The sequence below is a fragment of the Camelina sativa genome, chromosome 4 (assembly GCF_000633955.1).
Source record: "Camelina sativa cultivar DH55 chromosome 4, Cs, whole genome shotgun sequence".
Lineage (NCBI taxonomy): Eukaryota > Viridiplantae > Streptophyta > Magnoliopsida > Brassicales > Brassicaceae > Camelina > Camelina sativa.
Window position 1 is genome coordinate 12,564,840 of NC_025688.1, and position 12,624 is coordinate 12,577,463.

At 37.7% G+C, this 12,624-nt stretch overlaps 1 protein-coding gene across 1 annotated transcript in view; it reads right to left on the reverse strand.

The window, feature by feature from the left end:
* The window catches only part of LOC104780369 (serine/threonine-protein phosphatase 6 regulatory subunit 3-like), a 7,599-nt gene continuing 3,558 nt past the window's right edge, over positions 8,584-12,624 (reverse strand). The window contains exons 10-19 of the mRNA XM_010504866.2: positions 12,212-12,420; positions 11,678-11,775; positions 11,411-11,514; positions 11,135-11,297; positions 10,727-10,849; positions 10,269-10,351; positions 9,936-10,074; positions 9,833-9,862; positions 9,684-9,754; positions 8,584-9,594 (exon numbers count right to left, since the gene is read on the reverse strand). Coding sequence (XP_010503168.1) covers positions 8,943-9,594; positions 9,684-9,754; positions 9,833-9,862; positions 9,936-10,074; positions 10,269-10,351; positions 10,727-10,849; positions 11,135-11,297; positions 11,411-11,514; positions 11,678-11,775; positions 12,212-12,420 — 1,672 coding nt within the window. The 3' untranslated portion in view covers positions 8,584-8,942. The remainder of the gene's footprint in view (positions 9,595-9,683; positions 9,755-9,832; positions 9,863-9,935; positions 10,075-10,268; positions 10,352-10,726; positions 10,850-11,134; positions 11,298-11,410; positions 11,515-11,677; positions 11,776-12,211; positions 12,421-12,624) is intronic.

The following is a 12,624-nucleotide window of genomic DNA, read 5'->3' on the forward strand; positions in this document are numbered from 1 at the left end:
AGGGGTAGGTAAATTACTTGTGACCTCATTATTCTACTCTTGAGTCAAATGATCACACAAAGCTTGGAAGCGAGGGGTAGGTAAATTAGCGATGACCCCAGTATTCGCCTACACCTTTGATTAAACAAAAAATNGAGGTGTAGAGAAGAAGATTATGCAAGAGAGCCACCTGATACCTACATTGGAGAAAGGTCCAAGAGAGCTTGTCTAAGGACAACCCACTCTCCTCACCCTGCTTGAGAAAGCAAGCCAACATCGAGCCAACGACGTTAAACAAGAGCGCTTCTTGGGAGGCAACCCATGTCTAGTAAGTTTTTATTTTTAGGATTTATTTTCTTTTACTATTGAAATTTTTGCATTTTAGTTTCAGGTTTATAAAAAAAAAAAAAAAAACAACACAAAAAAAATAGAAAACAGAAAAGCCAAAGAGAAGGAAGAAGAATTACCATGGATTGTCTACACAACTATGTCTAGTGGCAAGCACCACCTACTGACCGGCCATGATCAACATGACCGAAGCAAGCCGAAGGCGACGGATCGATCACAATCCTCATGTGATCGATGCCGAGAGTCCCCACCATCTGTACGTAGTCGATACCATGTCCCATGTCCCATGTACAACGTCAAACGTTAGCTGCTAATGTTTGTGACCGTACCATTTGCTGCTGTCCACGACCATTCATTTGTGTGCCGCGAGACACTTCCGAACCACCACCATCCTACCACCTACCATCACCATTCTTTTACTTAGGTATGATTTTCTTATTTTTATTCNCATTATTTTACCCATTTTAGCTGTAGTTTTAGTATGCATTTAGGAAGAGTTTAGTATGATTTCAAGGCTTTAATGACTATTATCAAGTATTTTATGTTTCAAGAAGGTTTTACAGGTTTTATAACAAAAAGGACGNCAATTCGAATGAACTTAGCCTAGTTCATATTCGATGTCAAGCAACCAAAAGAAGTACAAACGGTCAGTCACCACATTTTCATTCCACAGCCGAACTCTAGACAACTTTTTGGGCAACCATAAAATGTCTAAGAGTCGACAAAACATCATTCCATCAAGGTGACATTGTTCATAAACCCTACACTTTTCCTTATGATTTTTACTCTTCAACTCTTTCTTTTTTCCCACCGAGGACGGTGTGATTTAAGTCTGGGGGGAAGGATGTTCCATCCTATACTAATGCTACTTTCTATTTTGTTGACTTGAGACCTTTTTCCACTTTTTACATCAATAATTTTGAAGTTTTTATCGAGTCACATTTTTTTTTTATTAAGTCAAAACTAGTAGGGGATTATGATCTTATTCTAACGGTTTATTTGATTTGGATTAACACTCTTATGACTCTTGATTATGCTTGACAAAAAAACCCAAGTTTGGAAAGACTGTGAGCCGACTCAACAATCCCCCAAGTCCCTATTCGATGGATATTCAGATGATCTAACGTTGTCTCTAACTTTTATAGGACTTAAACCGGACTTAATTTTCATGCCCTGGGAATTGGTATACATTGGACTAGATCTCTACATTCAAGCCACACAAGACATTGCACTTCTTCAAGAGTATGATCCCCTCTCTCTTCCCTTCAATACTATAAAAGAAAAAAAAAAGAAAAAAAAAAGAGAATAAAAGATGAGATGATTTTGATCAGTTTAGAGGGGTAGGTAAATTACTTGTGACCTCATTATTCTACTCTTGAGTCAAATGATCACACAAAGCTTGGAAGCGAGGGGTAGGTAAATTAGCGATGACCCCAGTATTCGCCTACACCTTTGATTAAACAAAAAATGAGAAGAAGTGAGAAAAGGGAGAGGAAAGGAATCATATGAAGAAAGTCTTGGCTTGAAGAGAGTCTGCAAGCCATTGATCAATTTTTCCTTGGTAAGATTTCACTTTTTATTATTGCTTAATTTATGTAAAGAGATGACAATGGAGATTCTGGAGACTCTAAAGAATTGTGGGATCAAGGAGCGTTGATGACTCTCATGGTGGATTACAAATGGAAGTTCCTAATGTCAAGGCGAAGAAGAGTACAAAGACAATATCCCCAAAGATAAGTGAATTCCCAGTATTTTCAAAACCTCTTTTCCATGATTTATTCTCATTATTTGCTTGAGGACAAGCAAAATCTAAGTCTGGGGGAGTTGATAACATCATTATTTTACCCATTTTAGCTGTAGTTTTAGTATGCATTTAGGAAGAGTTTAGTATGATTTCAAGGCTTTAATGACTATTATCAAGTATTTTATGTTTCAAGAAGGTTTTACAGGTTTTATAACAAAAAGGACGAAAAGACAAGGAAAATACGTTTTAGGAAAGTTTCAGAGCTTTACAGTACGGGCAACTTTTGAAGAACTTTCAGAACTCACATTTCGACTTACTTGGTGTCTATGGAAAGCTGAGAGAGTCATCTTTCTCATTGAAGTGGTATCAAGTCAATCCATTCACTCATCAGGAAGTTATGCTCCATCAAGCCAATGGGATTTTATTGAAGGCCTGACCAGCAACCACCATGGCGGCCCAGTCCAAGTCTTCACCACGTTCTAGAAGCTTCCTACGTTGCATCTTGCCATGCACTTAAGAAGAAAAGACGTTTTCACCCTTACAAAACCATAAACCTAGACAAAACCCTATAAATACTCTTCTAAGCCCTAGGGTTTAGGGTGTGCTGAAAAGTACCAAGTGTGCCTTCAAAGTGCCTCAAAGCAGCCCCTAGGAGCCGACGACCAGATAAGAAGCCACGAACAGAGCCCTCTCTCGTTCCATCTTTTGAAGCTTTGAAGATCCACCAACTCTTTCTATTCTATTTCTTTTGTTCTTCGTTTCAAAAGGAAGAAGATCCTACAACTTTGTTTGACAATCATTGAAGTAATATGTAAATCCCTTATCTTNAGTCCCTATTCGATGGATATTCAGATGATCTAACGTTGTCTCTAACTTTTATAGGACTTAAACCGGACTTAATTTTCATGCCCTGGGAATTGGTATACATTNGGGGGGAGATGATCTTAGTTTAGGTGGCAATTTTTAGGGTTTGTTAGATTTAAATTCCTGTTTATTCTATGCTTTAATTCTAAGTCTTTGCTTAATGCTTTAAGTTATGNGATCTCTACATTCAAGCCACACAAGACATTGCACTTCTTCAAGAGTATGATCCCCTCTCTCTTCCCTTCAATACTATAAAAGNATGAACTAACTATGATCTAAAGTGTGTGTGCTTTGCCAAAAGCTTGCATATGTGCTTGACCTAGCTTAGATGTAGGGGGAGACATAGGAAGCACATACCCCTTACCTATGGAGTTCCATGGATTAGAATCGAACCTGTTTTAAATGCTTTGATCTATGCGTCGTTGCCTGTGACAGTTGAGTAACGGGGTGTAGAGATCTTAGACGATTAGCTTGAGAACTTTAAGTTAACAGTTCATTAGTGTTTCGTAGTCCGAGTTTTAGATAAACAAACTAACCTTAAACTTTCCTAGATAGATAGATCATTGAACCCCTGCGATTCCCCTTGATGCCAACGCTTGTTTTATTATTTTTATTTGCATTTTATTTATGTTTATTTGCTTGCTACAACCGTGACACCCAAAACCTCTTTTTTATTGAGTTCTAGCTTTACTTACTTCTGTTGGATTCCGTCGAACAACAACTCCCTCTCTGTGGGATCGATCCTTAAATACTACTACTGATTAGCTGTGCACTTGCAGCAGTTGTGTGGTCTTTTTAAGGTAAAAGATTGAAGTGAAAAACCACACACATCACTTGTTGTTAGATGTGTAGTGTTTTTAGCTTTTGTGCGGGAAGTGCAGTTCGCTATTGAAAAGTTGTTGGAAAGTGGTGGATCACGCCGGTATCGGGAAATACCGTTGGAGGTGATTTGTGGGAGTAGATGTTTTGCAAAAGGAGTTTGTTTGGATTTTTGACTCGTGTGTCGTGTGGAAAGGAAATAGTTTGGGAGTTCTGGAAATGGAAATTATCCTTATATAGGAAGTTCCAAAAAGGAAAGTTTCCATAAATAGAAAGTTCTAAGAATAGTTAGGACTTGTCTATTTTGGGAAGGGGATGTGAAATGTCGAGTTAGCGGGAATGTTGAGGGAATGACCTGAAGAGTGGTCACTGATGAGATAATCAGCTCTCATGGATTTTTTGGTTGGTGATTTCATGGTGTTACGAGATGTGAGGGTTCTAAAAATGGGAAGTTTTATGAACAGTTAAAGCTTGCCTATTAATGGAAGGTATTGAGGTAGATCTAGTAGGGAGATACTCGATGACATCAGACTTGTTTGCTCAAGGTCGTGTGGGCCCAACTCATGTGATACTGATAGCTCGATGGACTTTGTGGCTAAAAATTGGGAGTGGTATGTTTGCTTCAGATGACGATCCGAGAGTGCGCTTTAGGGTGACGACCCAAGAGCAGGATTTTGAGACTCCCTAGATACCGTAGGTGTGACCCGCGGCTCGGCAGTGAGCCGGTATGTCTCGAGGGTTGCGACCTGAGAGCGGGGGGAGTGTGTGTGAGTGACTTCCTGGATGTCGTAGCTTAAGGTGGTTAGCCTGATAGCGAGCCGACATGATTTGTTGGTTGCGACCACGGACGAGGAGAGCACTGAGTTGTGAGCAAATAACGTCTTGGATGTGAGTATATTGACTAGAGGGAGACCTCGGGGTTCAGTTGGAGGTGTGCGGGCTGTTGCGATAGCTGCACGAGAAACCTTGGCTGATGGTGTTCAGTCCGGTCGGAGGACGTGCGGGCCATGTTGACGGTGGCACGGAGTCTTTGGCGGATGGACGGTGCTGCGGAATTCGAGAACGAATCCTTGTTGGTTGGGGAGAATTGTAACATCCGCGAACCAAAAAGTGGAATTTGGAGATGGGTATCGATGGACACCAAAGGTGTGTCGATCGACACCAGCTTTTCTGGTTCAACCAGGTTGTTTTAATTTGTGGATAAGGTTGTTTCACTTAGATTTTGATTNAAAAAAAAAAAAAAAAAAAAAAAAGATTAATAATCACAATACTAGTATCTTATTATACTTAGATAATCTCAAATTCCAAAAGCATCAAGTCCTAGATCTCAAGACACATAAAAGCTCAGAGTTAGTATCCGATTAGGGATATTCAGTTGTAGTAGAACTCGAGACCTTAAAGAGTGATATGATTCTTGTAGATGTTGTACTGTTTTTGGATTTGAATCTTTTCGGGTCGGGTTCTTTGTTTGCGCCGCCACAAGCTTCTTAAAATCTCTGATGGTGTCATCCTCATTACACTTCACTAGCCGATCGTTAAGCACCACCTCAATCATCTTCACGTTTCTTTCATCTACAAACCACCAAAACAAATATTCTCTCTATTTGAACAAGTCCATTGGAATATCTTTACCTAGATTTTTATTATTAAAAATAATAAAAAGAAGAGAGAGAAAAAAAATATGTTTCTCAAACTAAATACGGTGAGAAACGATTTAGAGACTGAAAACACATATCATCTATCCAATGATACAACAATTTGTAAAAATTATATAATCAAAATAGTAATACTTTTTAAAATCTATCAGCATTTTTCTCTAAGTGAAATGTGAAAATATATATATTTTTGGAGAAAATGTCATAAAAATCTTGAATCCTTTTTTTTCATTGAAAAAAAATCTCCAACTTTGGTTGACTTACTTTTAAATCTTAAATTAATATTGATTTTTACAATTAAGACACGTCGTTAAACTGACATACAGAACAATTAGATTAACTCGTCGTTTATTAGATCCATTATTGTGCTAAATGACGTGGTTTAATAAAAGGCAATAAAACTCCAAAGCGATTCTTCCCAAATTCCCCAAATCAGAAATCCTAGATCTATCTCTCTCTTCTTCGATTACTCTAATTTCTCCCTGACTCTGATTTCTCTCTGATTTAAACGAACACAAACTAATTCTTAGAACCGTTAATCATGACTTGAAACAGCAATAGTACACATCGTCGATCTATCAAAATGGGCGGATTGTCCATGGTCCGTCCATGTCCAACATTATGGACCGGTCATGAACAAAGCCCATAAACAGAAAAAGTTTAAATGGATGTCCAATAACGCCCACAGACAAAACGGGTTGGACAATATGGACAATGGTCGGTCCATTTATCCTAAACATCTAGGTCAAAATCGATTTGGGAGAAATCTTAAAACTCATTTTTCATTTTCTTAAAACTTATTCGGCGATATTCTCTGACGATTTCTCCGGCAATACCATCTGCTTTCCTTCAATCTCCGGCGCCACCATTTGCTTCCCTTCAATCTTCGTCAATTTCATGTAAGAAACTAAGAACTTTGAGAGACCCATCTGCTTCTTTTTCGATTATGAGGAGAGACCCATTTGAGATTTATGTTTCTTCCTTCCTTCTCTTCCATTTTGGGAGAGACCCATTTGAGATTTATGTTTCTTCCTTCCTTCTCTTTTTCTCTCTCGATTTTGGGAGAGATCCATTTGAGATTTATGTTTTGTGCTCTTCTGAATGTTAGTAGTCAATCTCTGGTAACGTTTTTCTAACTCCAAAATTTTGGTTTAGTGTTGAGTTGGTCAAGATATATTGTTGCTGCTGATTGTTTAAAGATCTATGAGAAAGAGAAACAGAAGCTTAGAAAGATGTTGGATGAAGTTTCAGGTAGATTTTGTTTAACAACAGATTTGAGGAGAGCAATAACGATAGAAGGTTACATGTGTTTGATTGCACATTACATTGGTAGTGGATGGAATTTGAAGACAAAAATCTTATTGTTTTGTTCATTTCCTCCTCCACATATTGATGCTGGAATAGCCACAAAGATTTTGGCTTTGCTAAAAGAATGGGGATTAGAGAAGAGAGTATTTACAGTTATTGTTGATAATGCTTCATCAAATGACAACATGCAAGGAATTCTCAAGAGGCAGCTTAGGAAAAATTTGGTGTGCAGTGGAGAGTTCTTTCAACAATGAGAATTGAAGGTAAGGGTGGACTACTTTTAGATGTATCAACTAGGTGGAACTCAACTCACCTTATGCTCTCAAGAGCAATCATCTATAAGGAAGCACTTCGCCATCTTGCAGAGATTGATACAAGTTATTAGACTTTTCCTTCGGATGTAGAGTGGACAAGAGCAGAGTTCATCTCTGGTTCATCCTATCCAACTGCTAATTTGTATTTCAATCAAGTATGGAAAATTGAAACTTGGTTGAAATCTCATGAGTACTCTTATGATGAAGTTATTTGTGATATGGTGAAAGTAATGAAGGAGAAATTTGACAAGTATTGGGAGGAATATAGTGACATACTTGCTCTAATTGGTCTTTGATCCTAGATTGAAGTTTAATTATATAGAGTATTGCTTCAATACCTTAGATGCGTCAACTAGTAAAGAAAGGGTGGATCACTTGCGTAAGAAGTTGAAGAAGCTTTTTGAAGTTTATAAAAAGAACCCAACAAAAACAGCAGCAGGAAATTCAAAGTCAAACACATTGGAGCAAAACATTCTTCTTGGATATGATGTAAGTGTTCTGTTTGAATTGCTTCGGTCATGAATCTGGTTGTCTGATCTATTTTAGTATTGATTGTGATTTCATTACGTGTATATGTGTGTCACGAATACGTTTGTGTGATCTGATTTCATTACGTGTATATGTGTGTCATGAATACGTTTGTGTGATATGATTTGATTACGTGTATGTGTGTGTAATCTGGTTTGCTGTGACACTTATACGGATATTTTGCTTTCATCTCCCAAACAGTTTGTGCTAATGGAAAGTCAGTACTAGACAAGTACTTGGATGAACCGGTTTTAGACAAGAGCATGGATGTTTTGAAATATTATAAGGACAATGCAAACCGTTTTCAAGAACTGTCTTCTATGGCTTGTGACATCCTTAGCATTTCTATTACAATTGTAGCTGCAGAATCTTCGTTTAGCATTGGAAGTCGGGTTTTAAGCAAGTATCAGACTTCACTCCTTCCTTCTAATGTCCAACCTTTAATCTGCGCAAGAAATTGGTTTCAATGACTTGAAGAGATTGTTGACCCATATGAGTTCACCGAAGAAGGCAAAAAAGGAGAAGGAGTTTGAAACCTTTGTATCATTGTGTTTAAAATCTTCTAGATTTGTGTTTAGACATTTGTGTTTATGCTTTTGGATCAGACACCATTATCTTTTGTCTTCAAATGTCTTTGGATATTTGTGTTTAGACTTTAGATATTTGTGTCAAATTTCTTTTTTGGATATTTGTGTTTTTTATTTTATTTTACAAAATATGTTATATATTGTTCAATGAATATGACAGTCTTTAAAAATATAGTCATTAGTGAGTATGTTCATTGGACAGCCCATAGCTCTAAAGCTCGAGTATGTTAAAGAGTATTTTTCGTTGTCCAGCCCATTTTGATAGTTCTAAAGCTCTGGTATGTTAAAAGAGTATTTTTCGTTGGTCTCTATCATCTAATAGGCACGTGATGAATAATCTTTGTGATAATAGACTTTAAGTATCCATACCCCCAACTTGAGAAAAATAGATATTAATCTGGATGAGTAACTTATAGCTTCAATTAAAACCATACCCGTAGACATTAAATTCAGAGTTGTTTTATTATCCAAGAAAGTGCAACCCTCACGAAAGTCTTTACAACAAGAGTCCCAATAATCAAATAGTCAAACGTAATATGAAAAACTGAGTAAAATAAATCCTTGATAGGCATATAACAAAAGCATCCAAATTTGTAAAAACCTAAAAGAGCATATCAGTAACTTGGTAAAATATGCAGAAATAAAAAACAAAAGATGACTTAGACTTAGACTTAGACTTTAGACTTAGTAGTACTGTACATTCACACGTACCTTCCCTTCACGGTCTGTCTGGGAAATCCTTCAGACAATGATTTGTCCCACGTCATCAATTCTTCAAACAACGATTTGTGTCACGTCATTCAACTACAGTCACCTCCTGATCAACCTTCCAGTAGTTAGTGTCGTTGTACTCCTGCATACTATCATCGGGGCTCTCCTTTCCAGGGGAGGCTGTTGCGGTGTTCCTCTTCATTGGCCCTGCTTCTCCCACTATGCCTTCCTTGAGAGCTTGATCCATTGCCCTTTCAGTTCCTTCTGGCTCAACTCCCACAAACTCAACGTCCTTTCCAAACAATGAAGGCACAGGAGGTGATCTCGGGCTGATATCACCTTCTGAAGATGAAGAACCGTTTGGGATTCTCACATCAGGCATCTTCACGTCGTCTTCCGGGAACGGATCTACTGTGTCTGGTGCAGTGGATGAAGAGGAATCACCACGTTTAACCCATTCGGGAGACAATTCATCTGAACTCACATCTTCATCAATCTCAATATCGGCGTCTACAGGGACTGCTTCTGAGGTTGAGGCTGTGGCTGCAGCTGAGTCGACAAAAGGGTTCTTACTTTCTGTAATCAAACAGTCTTCGTCTTCTTCATCTCCACCACCGGAAGTTTCATTCAAGCTTACATCTTCCATTATTTCCTCAGAAGATATTGCTCCTGTTCCTGTGTTTTCGCCCAATTCATCTCCTTGGAACGTGAACCAGTTCGAGTTTGTAAATAAATTGCTGCATTAAGAATAAACCATTTCATTGTTTTAGAACCCATTTATTTCTATCTGATACATGGATTGTATAAATCAGATTTGGAAGCTTACTTCGCCTGTTCATCACCAAGCCTTAGAGATGATATAACAACTTCAGCAGATTCGTCATCAAAATAAACATCCTACAGAGAATAATAAAGTCAAGCCTAGTGTAAAACAAGCAATATTTTCTCTGCATGTAGAACATTATAATGAAATACCTCTTCATCTCTGTCATTGGAACCTTGCTCCTGGAACCATTAACATGGATTTCAGATACAGACAAAATTTTAAGAAATACTAATCAGAGAGATAAACAACTACCTCCGCAGCACCATTGTTCTCTTGCATGTTGTATCTGAACTGGTTTAAGTTATTAGCTAAACCAGCAAGATCATAATCCCTGTCGTGAACTTCATCATCGTCACTGTCCCTAGTCCTATCATGTAATGCAGTTGGGCGTCTGCACGCGAAGGAAGTCAAAACAATGGTTATCATGAGACAAATTCAACACTAGCACGATTAAATACAGTGCCATCTTTCCCTAAACCAATTACTAAGACAATGTCGCATGTAAATTCTGGGAAGTATACGCATCACTGATCATTGCATAGATAGTTGTGACAAGAAGCCGTAAAGGTTTGAGAAGAGGCATACCCGCAAACCCAGCGATAGACATTCTCAACTGCATTTCGATCATGCAGCGTATTCGCTTCCCACTCGCCCCATTCGTTATTTTCCTAGCAAAGAAAAACTGTACACATCAAACAGTTGTATCTACCAAACAAAATGCAAATATATGTACACAAGTTTGACGTAAAACAATGCTTAAAAACAAAAATAGTATATATATACGTGGGATAATTCATTATGGACACATCTTGATGGATTTCTGAAGAGGGAATCCAAGTAATTTACATTGGTTGACTCCCACGAGTACGAAATCAGAGTGGTACAGTAGATGCACATAAATAGGTGTTCAGAAACACCAGTTAACGCAATTATTTAACAATTCAAATTGTTATATATATTTTTGTGAAAAAACGATAAACTGCAGACAACAGTAAAACTGCAATCATTGTAACAAAAAACGTTACTATAGCTGAAACACAAACCTCAAGTATAGTCTTTATCTGGTTACTGTTAGTTGATAGCTGAACAAGCTTGTTTGAAATTCTTGAGATATGACCAACATTTCCCACCCTTGGAGCTTGCTTTCCAGCAGCAGCTAATGTTGGCTGCATGAAATCAGAATCATTTATTTAATACAACTCAGTGCATCTTTTTCATTAGAAAAGTGGATTTAACGGGTTTTTAAATCTGTAATAAAGAATTATAACAATAACTAGAATTGCTTGGCAAAACACACAATCTGATGTTCTACATCTTGCCTCACCAAACCAAAGGATAAATTCCACATTTTGTCTCACAGAACTGGGGACATTGTGTATTCTCTCTATCTCTATCTCTATCTCTCTCGACAAACTTTGCTCACCAATATGAATGTCCGAAACAATTCATACCTGCTTATCACCAGAAAGAATTGGCTGTTTCTCTGTTTTGAGAATTTTTCCAATCAAATTACACTCTTGGAGAAGATGGTCAACAATCTCATCGTTTTTGCTTTCCAAACACGATACTATTATACTCTCCACCTGATGGTGCAGTGCATTATTATATGGGTACCTACATATTGGAATAAATAGTTCTAAAATCATTTCACCAAACAAAACATATGAGACGTGCAAAATACCGAACAATTTCGAAATTTTATAATCGACCCAGGGAGAAGTATTTACTCAAAGAACAGATCAATGACTCTTCTAATAGCTCCTGAGCTGGCTAGTTCTTTTCCTGTTGCTTCACTTCGAGTTTTCATCAAGACAGCAATGAACTCCACAATCTAAGACAGATCATCAAGAACGCAAATGAAATCAGAAAAAAATATATATACAGAAAACACTCACAGGAGCACATTTGTAGTTCCAAGATCTGATCCCAGAAGCATCTTATAACTAAATCATCTTCCAGTTGACAATAACAAAAATTTCACAATGAAACCTTACCTTCAGACGATGACTGCCAAGAGGAGGCTTTAGCTGCCCATAGGTAGTAGGTAAATGTTTTTCATCAGAGGTCACATTCAAAAGTGCAACAAAGTCACCTGCACCAGAAATATGAGAGCAGTATAGGAAAATTCAAATAAATGGTCCAAGCACATAAGAACTGAGTCAAATTTTTAAAATATATGTTCAACAAGAATGAGAGCTCAGATATATCCAGCTAGGATGATCAAGCATATATGCAGAAGCAACTATTAAGAAAGTGGAAGAAGCACGAAATTGCAGCAATAAACAATAAAATAAAAAAGTTTATCATTGTTTTGCAAGCATTTCTTGTCATTAGGGTCATTATGAGATGTAGCAGATGTTAGGATGACCAAAAGAAACAGATCCTAGCAATCAGTAAAAGAGCTAATATAATGTTATGACGAAAGTATTCAGCAGGGAAAAAAAACAAAAAAAACGAATATGCACCCACGTGCAGAGCACAATGGGTCATAGCAATCAGTAAAAGAGCTAATACAATGTTACACTAACCAAGTCTAGGCAGCATGGTGGCAATCGTCTCCGGATTCACAGAAATTGGAGACTCGAAGATTTGTTGGCCCCTGAATGAATACATAAAGGGGGAAGAAACTACAGATCTTCTTGGGCTCAACAACGAAATGCAAACTGAAAGCGTGTGGACAAGGCTAGATTTGGACTGGGGATCTCCGAAAGCATGACCAAATATCCTTGCAACAAAACTGCAAACAAAAAGGCCACTGAGTTAGCTTAACTACTAAATAGGTTTCAACATATTCAAGAGTAAGACATCCTACAAACCTTGAACTAGAGAGTTTGGTAGCCAACGGTGACGGTGCATTTTGAGCGATAGTGCAGAGTGTTTCAGCAGCATTTGCATGAACTTCAAGAGAGTTCTAATCCAACAGAAAATGAACACAAACTTT